Source organism: Tauraco erythrolophus, chromosome 6 (genome assembly GCF_009769465.1).
Source record: "Tauraco erythrolophus isolate bTauEry1 chromosome 6, bTauEry1.pri, whole genome shotgun sequence".
NCBI lineage: Eukaryota > Metazoa > Chordata > Aves > Musophagiformes > Musophagidae > Tauraco > Tauraco erythrolophus.
Genome location: NC_141470.1, coordinates 27,868,638 through 27,892,012, shown reverse-complemented (window position 1 = coordinate 27,892,012; position 23,375 = coordinate 27,868,638). Strand labels below are relative to the sequence as shown.

Here is a 23,375-nt window from a genome sequence, read left to right as displayed (position 1 = left end):
GTATTATGAAATGCATTGTTCAGGGTTGCTCCATTTGTGCCTGTGGCAGATAACCAGGCGCTATGGGTGATGCCGCAGGACATGAAGTTGCGGTAAACCAGGGTGCCATGCCCGGGAACGGTCCTTGTGGTGCCTGGTCTGGTTGAGGGGCCAATGGCGGAGCAGTAGGAAGAACACGTTCTGCTGTAATGGCTGAAGTAGCCAGTTGAGATGCAGAAGAAGGGGAGGCTGTTGGGGCAAAGGGTGGGGGACACTCCAATGCTTTGTCTTGTCCGGAGGAGTATTCCGGCATCAAAAAATCACAAGGACAACACTTGGGTTGGACAATCTCACAGGGAGGGGTAAAGCTTCTGTGCAGTCCCCACAACTTTATCCATATCTGAGGACAGCAGGGGCACAACTGGTGCACTACCTGTGGCCAGTCCCCTTTCAGATAACTCATCATTCCCTTCAGAAACTTCACTTGCAGATTCATCAGAATCTGGCGATTCTTTTTCCTTTCTCTCTACCGTCCATTTCTGCATTACATCATATACAGTTCCCCAAATATGTAGTAGACCGGTCAGGTTCTTTCATCCAAACACTGTTTCATAGATTAGCTTATCCCCTAGCTGCTTCCACACTTCTGAGCTAACAGGGGTGTCAAGGTCAGTCAGGCATTCATGCTCTGCCGCCCAATTTAACAGCTCACAGAGAGCTTCATCACTTATTTTAGCACCTACAATTGTCATTGCAGGTTTGAGAATGGAAAACATCATGCTTTCTTTTGTGGAGCTTTGTCCCATCATTCTAATTTGGAGTTCGTCCCTTGGAACCCCATGTACAGAAGCACATACCTTCAGATCTTAGTTGCAGCTGGATCACGTGGGGGTCACCAGTTGTCACAGCAGGAAGGCTTCAGGCGGCTCCAAGCAGACCAATGCTCTAATGCAAAGGCTTCAGGCTCTACTCTAAGGAAGGCCCATATTCCTCCAAGGCTCAGAAAAAAAAGCCTCACCCTTAGGAACAAACGCCCTGCCTTAAATAGTCAGGAGTCATGTGGTTTACTAGATGGGTCAAGGCTATTGGTCACTTGACCATCCATCTCCCAGAGTGATTGGCTGAATGCTACAGCACCTGTTTCAAGGCAACTTTCCCAGTGTAACGAGCCACAGGTGTTTCTTAGTTAGCCTGCATAGGGAAAGAACCTTCACAGGATGCTGCAGCAGCCAAAAGATTTCTCCACAAAACTACCAAAACGGCAGTCACAGCCCCAAACGGTGACGGCGCTGGAAGGGCCTCACGACCCACAGGAGACCAGTGTGGCAGCAGCCAGGAAATGCAGGTGGCCTCGTGACCACATGCTGGTGGCTGTTGGTGGCCTCGAGACTGCGCGGGCAGCACCACCACGTACTACCAGCCTTAGTGAGGGGCCGGCCACCTCCATTGTCCTCGCAGCACCCCGGGACGGTTCCCGGGGCTGGTCCCAACATTGGTGTCACCCAGCATGTCCCTGCAGGAAACTGCCAAGGCCTTCCTCTCCCTGCTGCCTGCACACAACGCAAGGGAGACCCTGCTACGGATGGAAACTTCGCCAGGGCCAGCACGCCAGCACGGGGGAGGATGACATGGCTATGTGACCACGGGCCTCGCTGACACTGGGAGCCCTCATGCCCCATCCCAGCTCCCTTCCAGGACATTTGTATTCTGGATCCACGGAATACAAATTTGCATTCCTGCTCCTCAGGAGCAGCTCGGCACAGGGGGCGCCGCCGCTCGGACTAGTCTTTCTGCAAAGAGCCAAGTGGCGGCCGAGGCAGCGTGCGGGGCCGATGGCGCAGCAGGCAGAGCGGCCGCGGGCAGATGGCACGCACAAAGAGGTGCTGCGGGAGGGCACCAGGCACTGCCCGACTTCCGCAACATCAGTTGCTCTTCCCTTTCCCACCAACACTGTAACCCCATCATAGGAAGGCGCTCCCCTCCTTTAGGAGAGGTCCCTGCAACAACCACAGCCCTTTCTAGCCCCGTTCTTGGTGCAGATGCCTTCATGGGCAAATGGGTAGTCCACACCATGGAACGTCACCCTCGCTGTAAACTAGGAAGTTTGTTGGGGATGGGCTCCCTTTGTCTTCACCCTCTCTCGTCTCTCTCTCTCTCTCTCTCTCTCTTCCTCAATGGCTGCTGTCCTGGAGGGTCTCGTTCGTTGTCCTGCTACCGAGGCCTGCTCTTTCCCTCTCTCTCTTCCCACAAGGATTCTGGTTTCAGGACTTTCCAGCTCTGGGATCGCTGGCCGGGAACGGGCTGGACGTTGGTCAAGGGGTGGTGAGCAGCCACCAACTATACATCACTTGCCTGTATAGATTATTATTGTTATCATTATTACTTCCATTTTTATTTTATTTTTATTTCAATTATTAAAACTTTTTATTTTTTCAATTTTTAAATAGTTCTTATCTCAACCCATGGGTCTTCCTTCCTTGTCCTGATTCCCCTTCCAAAGTAGGGAGGGGTCACTGCATGACAGAACAACTGGCTACTGTTTGGCCGTGGATACAGGCTAAATGCAGACACTTGTTCCCAGCTCCTTTTTCCCTTCCCTTCCTTTTCATACATATCACCTCGATAATCCTCTTCCTCTGGCAGCTCCCAGTCTAATTCTCCATTTCCCACAGCATTTTTTAATTTCTCTATCCTACTCTGCTTTTTCAAGCACCTAAATTCAGCTTCATGTTGCCTGCGATGGGGTCCCCTTGGAGGTCTCCCTTGCTCCAGGGGGGAAGCTGCACCCTACAGGAATCCCTGCAGGAATCTTTGCAGGAAACTGCAGTTTCCCTCTTTCTTCCTGAATTTACAGAAAACTAATTGCAGCCAGATCTGCTCCCAGAGAGTGGTGGCACAGTACTTGCTCCTAAAGACACAGGAGACTGGAAATGGGGATGAGAAGAGTGATAGAAACAAGAACCCCAAAGAGGGAGGAGGAGGAGCTCCGTGGTGTTTCTTACCAAGACAAGGCTGGTAAAAGGCTTGGGGACCCCGAGAAAAGCTCCTTTACTCTGGAAGGGTTGGAAATTCAGGGGCTCAGTCATTTTTTGGTTGAATCCACGACCCGTTGTTAGGAGGAGGGTGAGCTGCTGGCACCGGGGAGACGAGAGGCACAAGAGGGGCTGTGGCAGCTGCGAGCATCGGTGCGCTTTCCTAAAGCTGCTTTTTCTCCCCCAAAACAGCATCTTCCTTGTGGGCTTCTTGCTGGGAGTCCTTCACATATTACGTTGCCCATCCTGGTGGCTTTATGGAGGCCAGCAGGCGAGCTGCCCCGTGGCAGGGAAGGAGGAAGGGTGTCCCAGATGTCGGGCTGCCATTCAAAAGCAAAACCTCGCCTGCACGGGCGATGGGGACTACAGGCAGCACCTGAACCCTTCCAGCAGGATCCCACCACCCGCGTGGAGCAGTGAGCACGGCACAGCACGGCTGGCCACGCTGCACGAAGGAAGGGCGTGGGCTGGGTGGAATGGGGAACCAGCCAGGTGGGTCCATGGGGACTGAGCTGTCCCTGGGGCTGGAGGGACTCCGCCCCAAGAGGCTGCAGCTCCCAGACTCGTTACAAACCCCCAGGACGCTTTTTGGGGTGTTTTTCACTCTCCTGTGCCCCATCCCCGGGGGGAGACGACCCCACGGCGCCGGATCCTGCAGCGCCCACAGCCCTTCTGACCTTGCCACACTGGGGTAAGCATCTCCTGCCTTTCCAGCACAGGAAGAACTGGGATGTAACAGGACAAACGCAGTGCCCAGCTCCAAAACCTCTTGCCATGGTGTAGCCGTGATTTCTAACTGCTGGTATTTTCCAGTGACGTCCCGTGATGGCAGGGGAGGAGTGTGCATTAGCCGTCCTCTTCCAACCACTGCAAGGCCTCACACTTAAAGACTTTCAGGAGTTTAAGACAAAGTTATCGGAGGTTCACGTGGAAGGAGGATGGAATATCCCCAAGGATTCGCTGACAGAAGTCACCCACCCTTGGGCGCTTGTCAGCTGCATGGGAGAAAACTACAGCGAAGACGCCACGATGGACATAGCGATTGGGTTTTTTGGACATTGCAATACTGGGCTTTTGAGCAGCCACGAGGGAAGAATATTTCCACAGGTATTTTGGGAACGACAATAAAGCCGACATGGCCTTCAGGTTTGCCAGAGGTAACAAGATCCTCTACAGCTTGTGTGTCATTCCCATCATGAGCTGGACTGTCTGTACCGTTCTTGAACAAGAGCTTTACAAGAAGAAAAACCTCGTTGAGTGCTCTAAAGCCACCACATGGATGAGCCTGTTTTACCTCTCCTGGTTAATGAAGTGCAGAGGCAGGGACAACCCACGGTATCTCCAGCAGTTCCTGCGCAAGATTTGCTCGTTGGCTGCCGACGGCATCTGGAAGCACAACATCCTCTTTAGGGAGAAGGAAATCAAGGGCTGCAGCTTGGACCAGCCAGATCTTCTCCTTCTCTTCCTCAACGAGAGAATATCTCAAGGAAAGACGTAGACCATGGGAACGTCTACAGCTTCACTCACCTGCACCTCCAGGAGTTTTTTGTGGCAATATTTTATGTCCTGGAGGACGATGAGGAAATTGTCGGCAACTCGGGGGCTCCTGTGAAGGATGTAAGTATGTTTTTACAAAGCTACAGCGAGTCCAGGAAGGATTTGAACTTAACTGGTTCTGTTTGGTCTGGTAAGCCAGAAATCGATAGAGCACACGGACAAAATCATCGGGTGCAGAATTTCACCACCAGCCAGGGAACATATGCTGAGGTGGCTTCAGAGGAGGCAGAGAGGCATCTCCCATCCCGGCCATGGACACTTTCCACTTTTTGTTTGAGATGAATGAGAAAACTTTGTGCAAAACGTGTTGGGTCTTTTCACCGACATAGACTTGCAGGACATCAAGCTGACCCTGTACAACCAAATGGCTCTTTCCTTCTGCATCAGGCCGTGGAACGGGCTGAGCTGCATCACGCTCCAGGGATGCTCCTTCAACCATCAGGATCCCAGGTGAGAGCTGGCCACATCGTTGCCCCGGACGTACAGGCCCTCTCTGCTCTAGCCACCCCAAATTGCAAAGATTTCTCCTTCTCCACCCCAAGGTATGCTTTTAAAGGCATTTCAGCTCCTTCCACCCAAACACCAGCTTGTCCTTTCACTGTGGCTCAGTTCCTCAGTGAAGAATTTTGCTTACTCTTGGGGAGAATTTGTGGGAGAATAAGGATCACATGGGCTCTTCCATCTGCTGCATGTGGTGGGATTGATGAAAATGGAGCATCACAGCTCGATTTCTGCAATCTGAACAGGCCCCCCTGCGCGCGGATGTTGGTGTGGCTTCATATCCCTCTTCTTGGGTGCAAAGAGGGGACGCCTGGTGCCGAAATTTTAAGTGCACCTGCAGCTTTGCTTGAGAGCAGGATGGCTCCAGCAGTAACACTCCTGAATCTTTGCATCTCCAAAGCCATGGAGGTCCTACGCAAGGAGACCTTCCAGGAGCTGATGGCAAGCTCTGCTTGAGGGGGTGTGTGTGCCAGTATTGAAGCCAGTAACTCCTGGTGCGGGGTGAGGGCTGCCCATTCCCCCCACTGTTCTGTCTCCCTGCAGCTCCGGTGCCTTGGGAGCCAGAGAATGTCCCCATCCCCTTGCTGAGAAGCGTCAGGAAGAGCTGCACTCCCCCATCCGCCCGCTCTGCCGGGCGCTGCGGCACCGGGTCGGTTATCTGCAGCTCTCCCCACAGGCTGCAGTGGTGCTGGATGTCGCAGAGCTGCTGCGCGGAGCTGGCAGCGCTGGTGGCCGAACACCCCAGCCTGGCCCGGCTGGAGCTGGGTGACGGCACGCTGGGCGACAGTGGCGTGCGCCTGCTCTGCGAGGGGATGTGACAGCCCGACTGCACACCTGGGTGTTCCCCCAGCACCCCGTGGGCATCTCCCAGGCAGCCAAACCCACGGGGCGGAGTGGAGGGCTGGGGAGGTACCCCAAAAATGTCCCTCGAGGTTGGCATTGTCTCTGTGTCCCACTCTCCCAAGGCAAGGAGCTCAAAAGCAGTGACACTGGCGTAGCGACTGTCACTGTGGTGGGGTGGCCCCGGGGCGCCCTTGGGCTGGTTCCGAGGGTCTTTCCCCGGGTCTCCAGCAAGCTGCAGTACTCCCGCCTCACCAGTGCCTGCTGTGAGGACCTCCCACCGTGCTGGGCACCAGCCCACGCCTGCAGGAGCTGAATTTGTCCTTCAGCGAGGGGCTTCGCGATGCCAGCGTGCAGCTGCTGTGCCAGGGGCTCCAGCTCTGCAACTGCCAGCTTCAGACGCTGCAGTAAGAGACCATGACTGCGGCAGGCATTCCCCCCTTCCCACCCGGAGCACATCACCAACTCGCCAGTGAAATCCAAGTTGCCTGCCATGACCTCCTTCCATCCCCACATCCCTGTACTGGCACTGCAGGGCTGGACACTGAGAGATGGGATGGGGGACACCAGCATCCCAGCAGCAAGGAGAATAGAGGGTGGATTTTAACAGTTCTTCTCCTTTTCTTCCCTGATTTAAAGCCTGAGCACATCCAGGCTAAATGACGCAGCACTGCAGGAGCTGTCGGCCCTGCAGGCACTGAAGCCCCACCTGGAAATCAGGCACCTCATCGAGCAGGACCAACCAGAGGCAGGAGCCATGGCCCAGCTGCCCTTCCGCTGCAGGGTCCTGTCAGGTGTGGGGTGGCCGAGGGGCAGGAAGGCGCTCCTCTCCTTTAGAAGAGGTCCCGTCCTTTAGGAGAGGTTCCTGCAACAACCAGAGCTGTTTCTAGCCCAGTTCTCGGTGCTGCTGCAGGCACAGGGCCGGGGATCCTGCCTGCACCTGCCGTCGGTGGGAATAGTGGGGTGGGTGTTTGCCGATGCCAAATAAAGGCCATGGGGCCAGTCCCAGGAATCCCCCCATGCTCTCCCCCAGCCTCCCCCATCCCCACCATGCCCGGGGCTGGGTCTGTGGGTCTGGCTCCTCCCTACGTCCCTGAGGGATGGCTGATGGACCCGGGAGCCAGGTGCCAGCCCTGCAAGTCGGTCTCCAGACAGTTTGGGGTTTTAATAGAAAAAAGAAGAGAAATTCACAGTGAAATTAAAAAGAAATCCCTGCAACACTGCTCACAGGAGGGACCCGGGGTTGTTTTGCTGCTGTGATGTGGTCCTGGGCAGGGAGAGGTGACTTCTGCGGCCAGGGCCACCCCTTTCTGGGGACACAGCCCCGCCACCCTGCACGCGTGTCCCCAGAGACTCCCACGGTGTGGCCGGAGCATCCTCACGGCGACGTCCCCAGGGTGCTGCTGCCGACATCGTGGATACTCTGTGCCACCCCCTCGGAGATGTCTCCAGTGCCAGCAGTGGGGGACTCTTCCAGCACAGCCACGGCATCGTCGTAGCCGTCCGGGGGCCCGTCCTCTGGCAGAGCAGGGGAGTCTGGGACAGGCACGGAAGTGAACAGGAGCTGGGCTCGCCTGCATGAGGTGGGGCCACATCCCCTTGGCTCCCCAGCCCCAGTGCTGAGCCATGTCCCCTCTCCCCAGGGCTCCCCACCAGGTTCCTGCCCAGTCTTCCTACCTAGGGCTACCTTGGGGTCACCCTTCTCCATGCCATCACTGATATAATACGGCAGCTTCATCCCAGACCCTTCTGACGGGGAGCCTGTCAGGGGGAGGACGGGGTGCTGAGGGTGGCCAGAGCTGGCACTATGTGCAGCACGGCCGCCGGCCACAGAGCAGGACCGCGGTGGGACCGTGAGACACCCCCATGCCATGGGGATGAGCCAATGCCACACCACTGGACCCTGGCCAGTGCTCCCGCTTCCAGTGCCACGGTGGGGCCCAGGGGAAGAGCCCCTCCCATCTTCAGGGACAACCACCAGGCACAGAGGGGCTGCACCGACCTGAGCAACTGGGCACCTCCTGGTACTCTGGTGCCAGGGTGTAGTCCAGCTCCTCATAGACGGCATCCGAGACGGTGTCTGCAGCTCTGCCAGATCCTGAAACAATGGGCAACACCCACTGGTTGCCATGGCGACGAGGAGAGGTACCGGGGTCACCCGCTGTCTGCTCTGCCATCGAGGAACCCCAGGACCCCCAAACTTGCTCTGCCGTGCCACCCACCCACTGGCACCCACCTCGGCAGCGAGCCCGGGTGCGGCACACCTGGACAGTCAGGGCGCCCACGGCCAGGCACAGCAGTGTCCCCAGAACCACGCACAGGACCGCGGGCACTGGCATGGTCCCCACTGCTGCCACCACTGCTGCAGTGGTGCTCCTGGGGACACCTGCAGGGACAGCACGAGGCAGCATGAGGATGAGGATCCGAGCCAGCCTGGCACAGGTGGGCTGCCGGCACAGGCAGAGCTACCTGTGCACGTGGCACCATCCGGGCAGTGTCTGCTGGGGGACGGGCTGGGCGTTCCACTTGTGCCGCCATCACTGTCCTCGTCACAAGTGACATGGGCGTCCCCGCCGGGGCTGCAAGCCTGCAGGTGCCAGGGTGCCGAGGGGCACCGCCAGAGGGAGCGGGTCCCCTCCTCACAGCCCACCCAGGCCAGCCAGGCAGGTAACGGGTGTCGGGTGGTGGCAGCCACCAGGCTTCCCCCAGCCCCGCAGCCCAGCTGCCAGCAGACAGCTGCGGCCGTGGCAGGGCTGGTGCCATTGGCACACACGCGGCCCCAGGTGCCGTTGTAGAGCACCTCCAGGTGCCCGCTGCAGCGGCTGCTGCCGCCCACCAGCCGCAGGGAGAGCTGCTCTGCAAGGGGATGCAAGAAGGGTTACACCACAGCCAGGGAAGGAACTCCATGGAGGACGGTGCCCCTGGCCCCAATCCGGGGGCGCACGGCACTGACCTGAGCAGACAGCGCCGGCCCTGCGGCCACTCTGGCAGCTGTGCCACACCAAGGACGGGCAGTCCCAAAGAGATGCCTCGGTGCCGGCGCAACCACCGGCATGCGGCCACAGCAGCCCTGTGCTGGCACCAAAGCGAGCCGAGCCAGGTGCCTCCAGCGCCGTTCCGCAGCCCAGCTGGCGGCAGAGAACGGCAGCGTCCAGGAGGTCCCAGCTGTCCTGGCAGACGGTGGCCCAGGTGCCGTTGACATAGACCTCCACCCGCCCAGCACAGCGCCCGGGGCCGCCCACCAGCCTCACCCGACGGCTGCCTGCGGGGCACGGAGGGGACCAGGCTGGGGCGGCCATTCAGGGTGCCGGCACCCCCCGGCCCTTCCCCAAACACTCACCCGAGCAGACAATGGCCACCTCCTCGGGGCTGCCGCTCGGCATGGCTGCCATCCCCGAGATGTTACACTGGGCTATGTTCTCCTCAGAGCCGGCACACCGCAGCCTCTGCAGCCCCGTGCTGCCTGAGCTTGGCACAGCATAGACCTTCTCCGGCACACCGCAGCCCAGCTGCCGGCACGCCACAATGGCAGCCCTGGCATCCCGTGGCCCTGCTGCCACATGGACCCAGGCCCCACGGCTTGCGGTGACCTCCAGCCGCCCTTCGCACCGGCTCTCCCCCTCCAGCAGCCGCACGGACACAGTGACACCTGCAAAACGGCCCTGTGACCTCCGCTCGCCATTTCAGGGCTGTCCCAAAAGCAGCTGAAGGCTTTTCCTGGGGGGTGCCATACAGACCTGAGCAGTTGACAGCGGCAGCGTGGCCGGAGGGACAGGCGGGCTGCCCCAGCACCGCCGTGGGGCACTCGCCTGGGTGCCGCTCGCTCCCATTGCAGCTGAAGGTGTCCCGCCACAGTGGCCCATCCCACCCACCGAAGGAACCTCCCGGGAGCACGGTGGCAGCAGGGCCGCAGCCCAGGTGGTGGCAGAGGACATGGGCGTCGGGCAGGTCCCAGCCGGTGGCGCACAGGGACCCCCACATGCCCCCCACCTCTGCCTCCACCCGCCCGGCGCAGCCTGAGCTGTTGTCCACCAGCCGGAAACCTGTGTAGGCTGCGGCAGAGAAACAGTGTTGGAGGGGGGATGATGGTGTGGGGAACCCCGACACCCCCCAGCATCCCCAGAACTTACGGGAGCAGATGATGCTGGCGTGGCTGGTGCAGCCCCAGCCCTGGGGCGGCCGTCGGGCGCAGGCGGAGAGGATGGGCTCAGTGCCAGTGCACTCGAACCCTTCCTCCCAGAGTGGCCCCGTTCCCACCTCCAACCGGCTGCCACCGGGGACAGCCAGCGCCACGCCGCAGCCCAGCTCCCGGCACACCACCTGGGCGGCCTTGATGTCCACGTGCTCCTCGCAGACGCTGGCCCATGCTCGGCCCTGCCGCACCTTCAGCCGCCCAGCACAGGCACTGTTGCCACCAACCAGCCGGGCAAATCCTGCTGGGAAGGGCACGGTTTTCGCTGGTGAGGGATGAGCTGGACCCAGCACACCCACACCGCCCCACAACTCGTACCTTGGCAGATGACAGCAGTGTCAAGTCCATGAGTGGTGTTGTAGGGTCCCCAGCCACGGATCTCACAGTCCCAGAGAGCAGCCTCATCCCCGCGGCAGTCGATAAACGCTAGGTTGGTGGGGTCGACACCTTTGCCGAAGTGGGTGCTGGCAAGGTAGGCGCCGATGGCGGAGCCGCAGCCCAGCTGCTGGCAAACCACCTCGGCGTCTTCCATGTCCCAGTTGAAGTCCACCAATGTGCCCCAGCGGCCCCGTAGCTTCACTTCCACCCTCCCAGCGCAGGGACCCGCACCGGCCGCCAGCCTGAGCTCCACTGCCTCTGCACCGGGACACCGGCACAGCCTCAGCCCTGCCCAGGGATGCCGCGGCACACGATGCGTGTCCCGGCGTGGCCAGCCTCACCATCTCACCTGTGCAGATCACTCCCACATCCCACTTGTGGTCGCACAAGTGCTGTCCCCAGCCGAAGTGGGGACAGTCCTGCAGTGTTGCCTCACTGCCCCGGCAGAAAGGCTGGAGCCAGATCCGGCCAGTGCCCTGCCCGAACAGGGCATAGGAGGACGCCTTGGCCACCTGGCCGCAGCCCAGCTGCCGGCACACCACCTTGGCCCAATGGGCATCCCAGTGGAAGTCGTAGACACAGACGGAGCCCCACTCGCCCTCGTACTTCACCTCCACCCGGCCGGCACAGCGGCCGCCGCCGTCCACCAGACGCAGCTCCCCGGTGCCTGCAGCAAGGAGGGTGCTGAGCCCGGCCCAGGGCTGGAGCGGGTCCCTGCCCTACAGCTGTCCCCGCCCTGGCGCTCACCCCTGCAGAGCTGCACGCAGAGGAGCACCACCAGCACCCCAACAGGCACCATCCTGCTGCCCTGGACCCCCCGTCACAGGGCGGCTGATATAGAGGCAGCACCGCAGCCGGGAGCCAATGGAGGCGGCAGCTCCTTTTGAGCCGTTATCAGGCGGGTTATCTCCCGGCTGCTGGGGCCCTGGCCACCAATAACCTGCTCCGTGACCAAATATGAGGCTCGGCTCCGCTTCTGGCGTCACACACCTCGTCACACTGGGTCGGCACCCAGACATCCCCAGGGGGAGCCAGCCCCCCCTTAGGGCACCTGCCGCTGGCACGGGGTGCATGGGCCCTTCCCACCCATGTCTCCTGGTGGGGCTCACCCTGCTGCCAGAGTCTGGCAAAAGCCGAGTCTCAATGGCGACAGGATTCACCCCAAAGCCTCCACAGGGCTGCACTTGGCAAAGCCCAAAGATCCCACCACGCCGGCACCTTTCCTTGCGGTGCTCCCCTCACCGGGGTGCCTCTGAGGGGAAAGCAGCCCCTGGCTCACCACGGGGTTTGCAGGCTGCACATTTCCAGCTCCTCGAGGAGGTCGACAACACATGGTGGTGCCGCCCGAGCTGCCTGCAGGTGTGTCCCTGCACTCGCCCAGCAGCGCGGGCAGGAAGGAGGCGGTTTACCCCCAGGCAGGGACCCGGCACCAGCATCGACCGCACGCAGCTCCCTGGCCACCTGCAGCGCTACCAATAACACTGCGCTTTTGCACACCAGCATCTGTCCACGGTGATGCTGCTCAGGAGGGCACGGAGCCAACTCGGCACTGGGGGGACTCGTCCAGCTGAGCTGGGACCAGCACCAGCAAAACCCGATGGGCACAGGAGGTGGAAGAGAGCAGGAGCTCCCTAGAGGTCTCAGATGCATGCGAGGACGAGGACAGGCTCGAGCCACACACAGCCGCGCCACATGGCGAACTCTGTCGCCTCTGAGCGGTGCCAGTGGCCAGGGCCTGGCCAGGGCGGTAGGACACAGAGCAGGCGAGGAGGAGGTGACATGGCAGGCGAGTTCACGTTCAAAGGCCGCAGATGTGGCAAAACTACCAAAACTGCAGTCACAGCCCCAAACGGTGTCGGCGCTGGAACAGTCCTGCGACCCACAGGAGGCCGGTGTGGCAGCAGCCAGGAGGCTGTTGGTGGCCTCGAGACTGCGCGGGCAGCATCACCGCGTACTACCAGCCTTAGTGAGGGGCCAGCCACCTCCATCATCCTCACAGCACCCCAGGATGGCTCCCAGGGCTGGTCCCAACATTGGTGTCACCTGGCATGTCCCAGCAAGAAACTGCCAAGGCCTGCCTCTCCCTGCTGCCTGCACACAACACAAGGGAGACCCCGCCACAGATGGAGACGTCGCCAGGGCCGGCACGCCGGCACGGGGGAGGATGACATGGCTTTGTGACCATGGTGTGCCCAAAGAGGTGCTGCGGGAGGGCACCGGGCGCTGCCCGACTTCCACAACATCAGTTGCTCTTCCCTTTCCCACCAACACTGTAACCCCATCATAGGAAGGTGCGCCCCTCCTTTAGGAGAAGCCCCCGCAACAACCGCAGCCCTTTCTAGCCCCGTTCTCGGTGCTGACGCCTTCGTGGGCAAATAGGTAGTCCACACCATGGAAAGTCACCCTCGCTGTAAACTAGGAAGTTTGTTGGGGATGGGCTCCCTTTGTCTTCGCCCTCTCTCGTCTCTCTCTCTCTCTCTCTTCCTCAATGGCCGCTGTCCCTGGAGGGTCACGCTCATTGTCCTGCTACCGAGGCCTGCTCTTTCCCTCTCTCTCTTCCCACAAGGATTTCGGTTTCAGGACTTTCCTGCTCTGGGATCGCTGGCTGGGAACGGGCTGGACGTTGGTCAAGGGGTGGTGAGCAGCCACCAACCGTACGTCACTTGCCTGTATAGATTATTATTGTTATCATTATTACTTCCATTTTTATTTTATTTTTATTTCGATTATTAAATAGTTCTTATCTCAACCCATGGGTCTTCCTTCCTTGTCCTGATTCCCCTTCCAAAGTGGGGAGGGGTCACTGCGTGACAGAACAACTGGCTACTGTTTGGCCATGAATGCAGACACTTGTTCCCAGCTCCTTTTTCCCTTCCCTTCCTTTTCATACGTACTACCTCGATAATCCTCTTCCTCCGGCAGCTCCCGGTCTAATTCTCCATTTCCCACAGCATTTTTTAATTTCTCTATCCTACTCTGCTTTTTCAAGCACCTAAATTCAGCTTCATGTTGCCTGCGATGGGGTCCCCTTGGAGGTCTCCCTTGCTCCAGGGTGGAAGCTGCACCCTACAGGAATCCCTGCAGGAATCTCTGCAGGAAACTGCAGTTTCCCTCTTTTCTTCATGAATTTACAGAAAACTAATTCCAGCTAGATCTGCTCCCAGAGAGTGGTGGCACAGTACTTGCTCCTAAAGACACAGGAGACTGGAAATGGGGATGAGAAGAGTGATAGCAGAAATAAGGAACCCCAAAGAGGGAGGAGGAGGAGCTCCGTGGCGTTTCTTACCAAGACAAGGCTGGTAAAAGGCTTGGGGACCCCGAGAAAAGCTCCTTTACTCTGGAAGGGTTGGAAATTCGGGGGCTCGGTGGTTTTCTGGTTTAATCCACGACCCGTTGTTAGGAGGAGGGTGAGGTGCTGGCACCGGGGAGGTGAGAGGCACAAGAGGGGCTGAGGCAGCTGCGAGCATCGGTGCGCTTTCCTAAAGCTGCTTTTTCTCCCCCAAAACAGCATCTTCCTTGTGGGCTTCTTGCTGGGAGTCCTTCACGTATTACGTTGCCCATCCTGGTGGCTTTATGGAGGCCAGCAGGCGAGCTGCCCCGTGGCAGGGAAGGAGGAAGGGTGTCCCGGATGTTGGGCTGCCGTTCAAAAGCGAAACCTCCCCTGCACGGCGACGGGGAGTTCAGGCAGCGTCTGAACCCTTCCAGCAGGATCTCGCCATCCAGTCACCCACATGTAGCAGTGAGCATGGCACAGCACGGCTGGCCACACTGCACCAAGGAAGGGCGCGGGCAGGGTGGGATGGGGAACCAGCCAGTGGGTCCATGGGGACTGAGCTGTCCCTGGGGCTGGAGGGACTCTGCCCCAAGAGGCTGCAGCTCCCAGTCTCGTTACAAACCCCCAGGATGCTTTTTGGGGTGTTTTTCACTCTCCTGTGCCCCATCCCAGGGAGGAGATGTCCCCACGGCGCCGGATTCTGCAGCGCCCACAGCCCTTCTGACCTTGCCACACTGGGGTAAGTGTCTCCTGCCTTTCCAGCACAGGAAGAACTGGGATGTAACAGGACAAACGCAGTGCCCAGCTCCAAAACCTCTTGCCATGGTGTAGCTGTGATTTTTAACTGCTGGTATTTTCCGGTGACGTCCCGTGATGGCAGGGGAGGAGTGTGCATTAGCCGTCCTCTTCCAAGCACTGCAAGGCCTCACACTTAAGGACTTTCAGGAGTTTAAGACAAAGTTATTGGAGGTTTACGTGGAAGGAGGATGGAATATCCCCAAGGATTCACTGGCAAATGCCACCCACCCTTGGGCGCTTGTCAGCTGCATGGGAGAAAACTACAGTGAAGACGCCACGATGGACATAGCGATTGGGTTTTTTGGACATTGCGATACTTTTGAGCAGCCACGAGGGAAGAATATTTCCACAGGTATTTTGAGAACGACAATAAAGCCGACATGGCCTTCAGGTTTGCCAGAGGTAACAAGATCCTCTACAGCTTGTGAGTCATCCCCATCATGAGCTGGACTGTCTGCATCATCCTTGAACAAGAGCTTTACAAGAAGAAAAACCTCGTTGAGTGCTCTAAAGCCACCACATGGATGAGCCTGTTTTACCTCTCCTGGTTAATGAAGTGCAGAGGTAGGGACAACCCACGGTATCTCCAGCAGTTCCTGCGCAAGATTTGCTCATTGGCTGCCGACGGCATCTGGAAGCACAAGATCCTCTTTAGGGAGAAGGAAATCAAGGGCTGCAGCTTGGACCAGCCAGACTTTCTCCCTCTCTTCCTCAACGAGAAGATCTCAAGGAAAGACGTAGACCATGGGAATGTCTACAGCTTCACTCACCTGCACCTCCAGGAGTTTTTTGTGGCAATATTTTATGTCCTGGAGGACAATGACGAAATTGTCGGCAACTCACGGGCTCTTGTGAAGGATGTAAGTATGTTTTTACAAAGCTACAGCGAGTCCAGGAAGGATTTGAACTTAACAGTGCAGTTCCTGTTTGGTCTGGTAAGCCAGAAATCGATAGAGCACACGGACAAAATCATCGGGTGCAGAATTTCACCACGAGCCAGGGAACACATGCTGAGGTGGCTTCAGAGGAGGCAGAGAGGCATCACCCATCCCGGCCAAGCGCTGAAGGTTACAGACATGGACACTTTCCACTTTTTGTTTGAGATGAATGCGCAAACTTTGTGCAAAATGTGTTGGGTCTTTTCACCGACATAGACTTGCAGGACATCAAGTTGACCCTGTACGACCAAATGGCACTTTCCTTCTGCATCAGGCAGTGGAACGGACTGAGTTGCATCACGCTCCAGGGATGCTCCTTCAACCAGCAGAATCCCAGGGGAGAGCAGGCCACATCGTTGCCCTGGTAAGTACTGCCCCTCTCTCTGCTCTAGCCACCCCAAATTGCAAAGATTTCTCCTTCTCCACCCCAAGGTATGCTTTTAAAAGCATTTCAGCTCCTTCCACCCAAACACCAGCTTGCCCTCTCACTGTGGCTCAGTTCCTCAGTGGAGAATTTTACTTACTCTTGGGGAGAATTTGTGGCAGAAAAAGGATCACATGGGCTCTTCCATCTGCTGCATGTGGTGGGATTGATGGAAATGGAGCATCACAGCTCAATTTCTGCAATCTGAACAGGCCCACCTGTGCCTGGGTGTTGGTGTGGCTTCATATCCCCCTTTTTGGGTGCAAAGAGGGGACACCTGGAGCTGAAATTTTAAGCACACCTGGAGCTTTGCTTGAGAGCAGGATGGCTCCAGCAGTAATGCTCCTGAATCTTTGCATCTCCAAAGCCATGGAGGTCCCACACAAGGAGACCTTCCAGGAGCTGATGGCAAGCTCTGCTTGAGGGGCTTTGTGTGCTAGCATGGAAGCTGGGTGTTCCTGGTGCAGGTGAGGGCTGCCCATGCTCCCCGCTGCTCTGTCTCCCTGCAGCTCCGGTGCCTCGGGAGCTGGAGGACGTCCCCATCCCCTTGCTGAGCGGCGGCAGAAGGAGCTGCACTCCCCCATCCACCTGCTAAGCTGGGTGCTGCGGCACCCGTGCTGCTGGCTGACCGGTGCCTGCTGCCAAGCCCCGGCCACTCAGCTGGTCGAGAGCCCCTGCCTCACCTGCCTGGACCTGAGTGACAACGAGCTGGGAGCCGACGGCGTCCTGCAGCTCTGCCAGCAGCTCCTGCATCCTGCCTGTCCACTGCGGGCCCTGGGGTAAGGTGCCTGCCACAGCTTCCTTCCATTCCCACATCTCTGTACCGGCACCACGGGGTTGGACGCTGCGAGACAGGATGGGGAATACCAGCATCCCGGCAGCAAGGAGAGCAGAGGGTGGTTTTTAACCGCTCTTCTCCTTTTCTTCCCCGATTTAAACGACGCGGGACGACACGGCTTTGTGACCCCGGGAGGCGACGTGACCCTCACCGGGAGCACCCCGACCCATCTCTCCGCCCTTCCAGGACGTTTTTATTCCGAACACCTCCCTTCCCTCCTCAGGAGCGGCTCGGCGCAGGGCAGGAACACAACCGCACCCTCCGCCGCCGCCGGGGCCGGTCCCGGCCCCGCCCGCTGCCCAGAGCCACCGCCCCGGCAGCGCGCACTGCCCCCGCCAGGGGGCGCCGCCGCGCGGACGCGTCGTTCCGCAAAGAGCCCAGCGGCGCCGGAGGCGGCCGAGGCGGCGCGCCGGGCCGATGGCGGAGCGGCCGCGGGCGGGCGGCGCGCACAAGGAGGTGCTGCGGGAGGGCACCGGGCCGCTGCCCGACGGCACCGGGCGCTGCCCGACTTCCGCGACGGAGGCAGAGGCCACGGCCCACCTGCCCTTCCGCCGCCGGGGCCAGGAATCATGGAGTCACAGAACGGTTTGGGCTGGAAGGGACCTTCAAGATCATCTGGTTCCAACCCCCTGCCATGGGCAGGGGAACCTTCCGCTACACCACGTTGGTCAAATCCTCATCCAGCCTGACCTTGAACACTTCCAGGGATGGGGCAGCCACAGCTTCTCTGGGCAACGTGGTCCAGTGCCTCACCACCCTCATTGTAAAAAAATTTCTTCCTTATCTCTAATTTAAATCTCCCTCTTTCAGTTTAAAGCCATTGCCCCTTGTCCTGTCACTCCATGCCCTTTTCAAAAGTCCCTCTGCAACTTTCTTGTAGCCCCTTTAGGTACTGGAAGGCTGCTAGAAGGTCTCCCTGGAGCCTTCTCTTCTCCAGGCTGAACAACCCCAACTCTCTCAGCCTGTCTAGATCGCAGAGTTGCTCCAGCCCTCGAATCATCTTTGTGGCCTCCTCTGGACACACTCCAACAGCTCCATGTCCTTCTGATGTTGGGGACACCAAAGTACTGCAGAGGGGGTTCTCACGAGAGCAGAGCAGAGGGGCAGAATCCCCTCCCGCAACCTGCTGGCCACGCTTCTTTTGATGCAGCCCAGGATATAGTTGGCTTTCTGGACTGCAGGCGCACATTGCCAGCTCCTGTTGAGCTTCTCATCACCCAACACCCCCAAGGCCTCCTCAGGGCTGCTCTCAATCCATTCTCCACCCAGCCTCTACTTGTGCTTGAGATTGCCCCAACCCACATGCAGGTCCTTGCATTTGGCCTTGTTGACCATCACGAGGTTCTCACAGGCCCACCTCTCCAGCCTGTCAAGGTCCCTCTGGATGGCATTCCTTCCCTCCAGCGTGTCCACCGCACCACACAGCTTGGTGTCATCAGCAAACTTGCTGAGGGTGCACTTGAACCTGCTGTCCATGTCAACAACAAACATGTTGAACAGCACCAGCCCCAATACTGACCCCTGAGGAACACCACTTGTCACTGGCCTTAAGTTTGTGATCAAGCCATTGACCACAACTCTTTGAGTGCGACCATTCAGCCAATTCCTTATCCACCGAATGCTCCATCCATCAAATCCATGCCTCTCCAGTTTAGAGACAAGGATGTCTTGCGGGACAGTATCAACTGCTTTGGACAAGTCCAGGTAGGGGACATCAGTTGCTCTTCCCTTTCCCACCAACACTGTAACCCCATCATAGGAAGGTGCTCCCCTCCTTTAGGAGAGTTCTCCACATTTAGGAGCGGTCCCCGCAACAACCACAGCCCTTTCTAGCCCAGTTCTCAGTGCTGCTGTGGACACAGGGCCAGAGGTCCTGCCTGCACCTGCAGGGGGTCAGGGCAGAGCCGGTCCAGGTCCTTCCCTTTCCCATTCCCCCCACCTGTCGGTGGAAATAGTGGGTTGGGTGTTTGCTGATGCCAAATAAAGGCCATGGGGCCAGTCCCAGAAATCGCCCCGTGCTCTTCCCTCAGCCTCCCTCCATCTTGCCATGCCCAGGGCTGCGTCTGCAGGTCCCGCTCCTGCCCCACGTACCCGAGGGATGGACCCGGGAGCCAGCTGCCAGCCCTGCAAGTCGGTCTCCAGACGGTTTGGGGGTTTAATAGAAAGAAAAGAGAAATTCACAGTGAAATTAAAAAGAAATTCCTGCAGCGCTGCTCACAGGAGGGACACTGGGGGCTGTTTTGCTGCTGTGCCACAGTCCCGGGCCAGGAGAGGTGACCTCTGGGGCCAGGGCCACCCCTTTCTGGGGACACAGCCCCGCCACCCTGCACGCGTGTCCCCAGGGACTCCCGCGGTGTGGCCCGGGCGTCCTCACGGCGACGTCCCCGAGGTGCTGCTGCTGGTGACATCGTCATAGTCTGTGTTCCCTGGGGGCTGTGCCTGGGGGTCCCTCGTGGCTCCTGAGGGACTTGGCGGGCAGCAGCTCCCACCTCAAGGGACAGTAGAGGCTGGTGCCTCAGGGGTCTGCCTCGTGTCCTCCTGCCAGACCCAGGCTGGGTCTCACCACAGACCCCGTGGATTTGCTGCCTCCTCCCTGCCACCACCACAGCCACCCCCTGGAGGTGGCTCTGCAGAGGACAGGGCGGCTGTGACCCCTCTTACCTGAGGGTGGGACACAGGCACGGATAGTCTGTGCCATCCCCTCAGAGATGTCCCCAGTGCCGGCAGTGGAGGACTCTTCCAGCACGGCCACGGCATCGTCATAGCCGTCTGGGGGCCCGTCCTCTGGCAGAGCAGGGGAGTCTGGGACAGGCACGGAAGTGAACAGGAGCTGGGCTCGCCTGGGCGAGGTGGGGCCACATCCCCTTGGCTCCCCAGCCCCAGTGTCGGGCCCTGTCCCCTCTCCCCAGGGCTTCCCACCAGGTTTCTGCCCCAGTCTCCCTACCTGGGGCTACCTTGGGGTCACCCTCCTCCACGCCGTCACTGATGTAATACGGCAGCTTCATCCCAGACCCTTCCGATGGGGAGCCTGGCAGGGGGAGGATGGGGTGCTGGGGGTGGCCAGAGCCGGCACCGTGGGCGGTATGGCCACCGGCCACAGAGCAGGGCAGCAGTGGGACCGGGAGACACACCCCCACGTCACGGGGATGAGCCTGTGCCACACCACTGGGCCCAGACCAGGGCTCCCGCTTCCAGTGCCATGGTGGGGCCGTGGGGCAGAGCCCCTCCCATCTTCAGGGACAATCACCAGGCACAGAGGGGCTGCACCGACCTGAGCAACTGGGCACCTCCTGGTACTCTGGTGCCAGGGTGTAGTCCAGCTCCTCATAGACAGCGTCCGAGACGACGTCCACAGCTCTGCCGGGGCCTGAAACGATGGGCAGCACCCACTAGTTGCCATGGGGACCAGGAGAGACACCAGGGTCACCCGCTATCTGCCCTGCAGTCGGGGAACCCCAGGACCCCCAAACTTACTCTGCCGTGGCACCCACCCACTGGCACCCACCTCGGCAGCAAGCCCGGGTGCGGCACACCTGGACAGTCAGGGTGCCCACGACCAGACACAGCAACGTCCCCAAGACCACGCACAGGACCGTGGGCACTGCCACTGCTGCCATCACTGCTGCAGCGGTGCTGCTGGGGACAACTGCAGCAACAGCATGAGGCGGCGTGAGGATGGGGACCCCGACCAGCCTGGCACGGGGGGGCTGCCGGCAAGGGCAGAACTACCTGTGCACGTGGCACCATCTTGGCAGCGGCTGCCTGGGGACGGGCTGGGCGTTCCACTCGTGCCACCATCACTGTCGTCGTCACAAGTGACATGGGCATCCCCACCATGGCTGCAGGCCTGCAGGCGCCACGGTGCCGAGGGGCACCGCCAGAGTGAGCGGGTCCCCTCCTCACAGCCCACCCAGGCCAGCCAGGCAGGTAACGGGTGTCGGGTGGTGGCAGCCACCAGGCTTCCCCCAGCCCCGCAGCCCAGCTGCCAGCAGACAGTGGCAGCCGTAGCAGGGCTCGTGCCGTTGGCACACACGCGGCCCCAGGTGCCATTGTAGAGCACCTCCAGGTGCCCGCTACAGCGGCTGCTGCCACCCACCAGCCGCAGGGAGAGCTGCTCTGCAAGGGGATGGAAGGAGGGTCACGGCACAGCTCGGCAAGGAACTCCATGGAGGACAGTTACCACAGACCCGATCCGGGGGCACATGGCACTGACCTGAGCAGACAGCGCCGGCCCTGCGGCTGCTCTGACAGCCGTGCTGCACCAAGGCCGGGCAGTCCCAGAGAGATGCCTCGGTCCCGGCACAGGTGCTGGCATGTGGCCACAGTAGCCCTGTGCCAGCACTGAAGCGAGCCGAGCCGGGTGCCTCCAGCGCCATTCCGCAGCCCAGCTGGCGGCAGATGATGGTGGCATCCAAAAGGTCCCAGCTGTCCTCGCAAACGGTGGCCCAGGTGCCGTTGATGTAGACCTCCACCCGCCCAGCACAGCGCCCGGGGCCGCCCGCCAGCCTCACCCGACGGCTGCCTGTGGGGCACCAATGGGACTGGGCTGGGGTGATCGCTCGGGGTGCCGGCACCCCCCAGCCCTTCCCAAAAGACTCACCCGAGCAGACAACGGCCACCTCCTCGGGGCTGCCACTCGGCACGGCCACTGTCCCCGAGACGTTGCACTGGGCCGCGTTGTCCTCGGAGCCGGCACACCGCAGCCCCTGCAGCCCCGTGCTGCCTGAGCTTGGCACAGCATAGACCTTCTCCGGCACACCGCAGCCCAGCTGCCGGCACACCACGACGGCAGACCGGGCATCCCATGACCCCGCTGCCATGCGGGTCCAGGCCCCAGGGCTTGTGGTGACCTCCAGCCGGCCGTCGCACCGGCTCTCCCCCTCCAGCAGCCGCACGGACACAGTGACACCTGCAAAACGGCCCTGTGACCTCCGCTCCATGTTTCGGGGCTGTCCCAAAAGCCCCTGACGGCTTTTCTTGGGGGGGGCCATACAGACCTGAGCAGTTGACAGCGGCAGCATGGCCAGCGGGGCAGGCGGGCTCCCCCAGCACTGCCATGGGGCACTCACCCGGGTGCCGCTCACTCCCACTGCAGCTGAAGACGTCCTGCCACAGTGGTCCGTCGCCCCCACCGAAGAAACCTCCCGGGAGTACGGTGGCGGCAGGGCCGCAGCCCAGGTGGTGGCAGAGGACATGGGCATCGGGCAGGTCCCAGCCGGTGGCACAGACGGACCCCCACGTGCCCCCCACCTCTGCCTCTACCCGCCCAGCGCAGCCTGAGCTGTTGTCCGCCAGCCGGAATCCCATGTAGGCTTTGGAAGAGAAATGGTGTCAGAGTGGGGACGATGGTGCGGGAAAACCCGACACCCTGCGGCATACCCAGCACTTACGGGAGCAGATGACACTGGCGTGGCCAGTGCAGCCCCTTCCCTGGGGCGGCCGTCGGGCGCAGGCAGAGAGGATGGGCTCAGTGCCGGTGCACTCGAACCCTTCCTCCCAGAGCGGCCCCGTTCCCGCCTCAAACCGGCTGCCACCGGGGACAGCCAGCGCTGTGCCGCAGCCCAGCTCCCGGCACACCACCTGGGCGGCCTTGATGTCCACGTGCTCCTCGCAGACGCTGACCCACGCTCTGCCCTGCCGCACCTCCAGCCACCCAGCACAGGCACTGTCACCACCGACCAGCTGGGCAAATCCTGCCAGGAGAGGCGTGGGGGTCACTGGTGCGGGATACACATCCCACAGTCATGGCCAGTCCCACCTCCTACCTTGGCAGATGACGGCGGTGTCAAAGTCATGACTGCCTTTGTAGGGTCCCCAGCCGTGGATCTTGCACTCCCAGAGGGCAGCCTCATCCCCGCGGCAGTCAATCAGAACCAGGTTGAGGGGGCCTTCACCTTTGCCGAAGTGGGTGCTGGCATGGTAGGCGCCGGCAGCTGAGCCGCAGCCCAGCTGCTGGCAAACCACCTCGGCGTCCTCCATGTCCCAGTTGTCGTCTGCCAACGTGCCCCAGCGGCCCCGCAGCTTTGCCTCCACCCTCCCAGCACAGGGACTCACTCCAGCCACCAGCCTCAGCTCCACCGCCTCTGCACCGGGACACCAGCACGGCCTCAGCCCTGCCCAGGGATGCCGCGGCACATGGCGCGTGTCCCAGCATGGCCTCCCCATCTCACCTGCGCAGATCACTCCCACGTCCCACTTGTGGTCACAGAAGTGCTGTCCCCAGCCCAAGTGGGGACAGTCCTGCAGTGTTGCCTCACTGCCCCGGCAGAAGGGCTCAAGCCATATCCGGCCAGTGCCCTGCCCGAACAGGGCATAGGAGGGTGCCTTGGCCACCTGGCCACAGCCCAGCTGCCGGCACACCACCGTGGCCCAACGGGCTTCCCAGTAGAAGTCGTAGACACAGATGGAGCCCCACACGCCCTCGTGCTTCACCTCCACCCGGCCGGCGCAGCGGTCACCGCCGTCCACCAGACGCAGCTCCCCGGTGCCTGCGGCAAGGAGGGTGCTGAGCCTGGCCCAGGGCTGGAGGGAGTCCCTGCCCTACGGCTGCCCCCACCCTGGCGCTCACCCCTGCAGAGCTGCACGCAGAGGAGCACCACCAGCACCCCAACAGGCACCATCCTG

The 23,375-nt window shown here is 60.4% G+C and overlaps 3 protein-coding genes and 1 pseudogene across 3 annotated transcripts; 2 read left to right on the top strand and 2 right to left on the bottom strand.

The window, feature by feature from the left end:
- Positions 1 to 1,811: 1,811 nt before the first annotated feature.
- Positions 1,812 to 6,320, top strand: LOC147528587 (NACHT, LRR and PYD domains-containing protein 3-like; annotated as a pseudogene).
- Positions 6,321 to 7,287: 967 nt separating this feature from the next.
- On the bottom strand, positions 7,288 to 11,278 carry LOC147528586 (scavenger receptor cysteine-rich type 1 protein M130-like). Its single transcript, XM_086613590.1, has 12 exons — positions 11,227 to 11,278; positions 10,829 to 11,146; positions 10,420 to 10,737; positions 10,040 to 10,342; positions 9,647 to 9,961; positions 9,250 to 9,558; positions 8,863 to 9,171; positions 8,379 to 8,765; positions 8,146 to 8,295; positions 7,912 to 8,007; positions 7,587 to 7,670; positions 7,288 to 7,427 (listed from the first exon to the last, which is right to left on the bottom strand). Exons 1-12 carry the CDS (start codon positions 11,276 to 11,278, stop codon positions 7,288 to 7,290), a joined length of 2,781 nt encoding a protein of 926 aa, XP_086469716.1.
- Positions 11,279 to 12,171: 893 nt separating this feature from the next.
- On the top strand, positions 12,172 to 16,696 carry LOC147528585 (NACHT, LRR and PYD domains-containing protein 3-like). Its single transcript, XM_086613589.1, is given in 6 exon segments — positions 12,172 to 12,226; positions 13,046 to 13,116; positions 14,426 to 14,492; positions 14,879 to 15,658; positions 15,661 to 15,853; positions 16,423 to 16,696. Coding segments are annotated over 6 exon segments (1,440 nt in total).
- A 1,896-nt stretch (positions 16,697 to 18,592) lies between these two features.
- LOC147528584 (scavenger receptor cysteine-rich type 1 protein M130-like) lies at positions 18,593 to 23,371 on the bottom strand. The gene is made up of 13 exons (XM_086613588.1): positions 23,320 to 23,371; positions 22,922 to 23,239; positions 22,517 to 22,834; positions 22,142 to 22,444; positions 21,749 to 22,063; positions 21,352 to 21,660; positions 20,965 to 21,273; positions 20,478 to 20,867; positions 20,257 to 20,397; positions 20,023 to 20,118; positions 19,696 to 19,779; positions 19,413 to 19,553; positions 18,593 to 18,690 (listed from the first exon to the last, which is right to left on the bottom strand). Exons 1-13 carry the CDS (start codon positions 23,369 to 23,371, stop codon positions 18,593 to 18,595), a joined length of 2,874 nt encoding a protein of 957 aa, XP_086469714.1.
- Positions 23,372 to 23,375: the final 4 nt, after the last annotated feature.

Coding starts and splice junctions, on each gene's coding strand:
- LOC147528584 (XM_086613588.1), bottom strand. CDS start 23,371: ATGGTGCCTGTTGGGGTGCTGGTGGTGCTCCTCTGCGTGCAGCTCTGC. Junction 22,064..22,141: donor CGCCAGTGTCATCTGCTCCC/GTAAGTGCTGGG, acceptor TCTCTTCCAAAG/CCTACATGGGATTCCGGCTG. Junction 21,661..21,748: donor TGCCGCTGTCAACTGCTCAG/GTCTGTATGGCC, acceptor GCCGTTTTGCAG/GTGTCACTGTGTCCGTGCGG.
- LOC147528586 (XM_086613590.1), bottom strand. CDS start 11,278: ATGGTGCCTGTTGGGGTGCTGGTGGTGCTCCTCTGCGTGCAGCTCTGC. Junction 9,172..9,249: donor GGTGGCCATTGTCTGCTCGG/GTGAGTGTTTGG, acceptor CGTGCCCCGCAG/GCAGCCGTCGGGTGAGGCTG. Junction 7,428..7,586: donor TGACCCCAAGGTAGCCCTAG/GTAGGAAGACTG, acceptor CTGCTCTGCCAG/AGGACGGGCCCCCGGACGGC.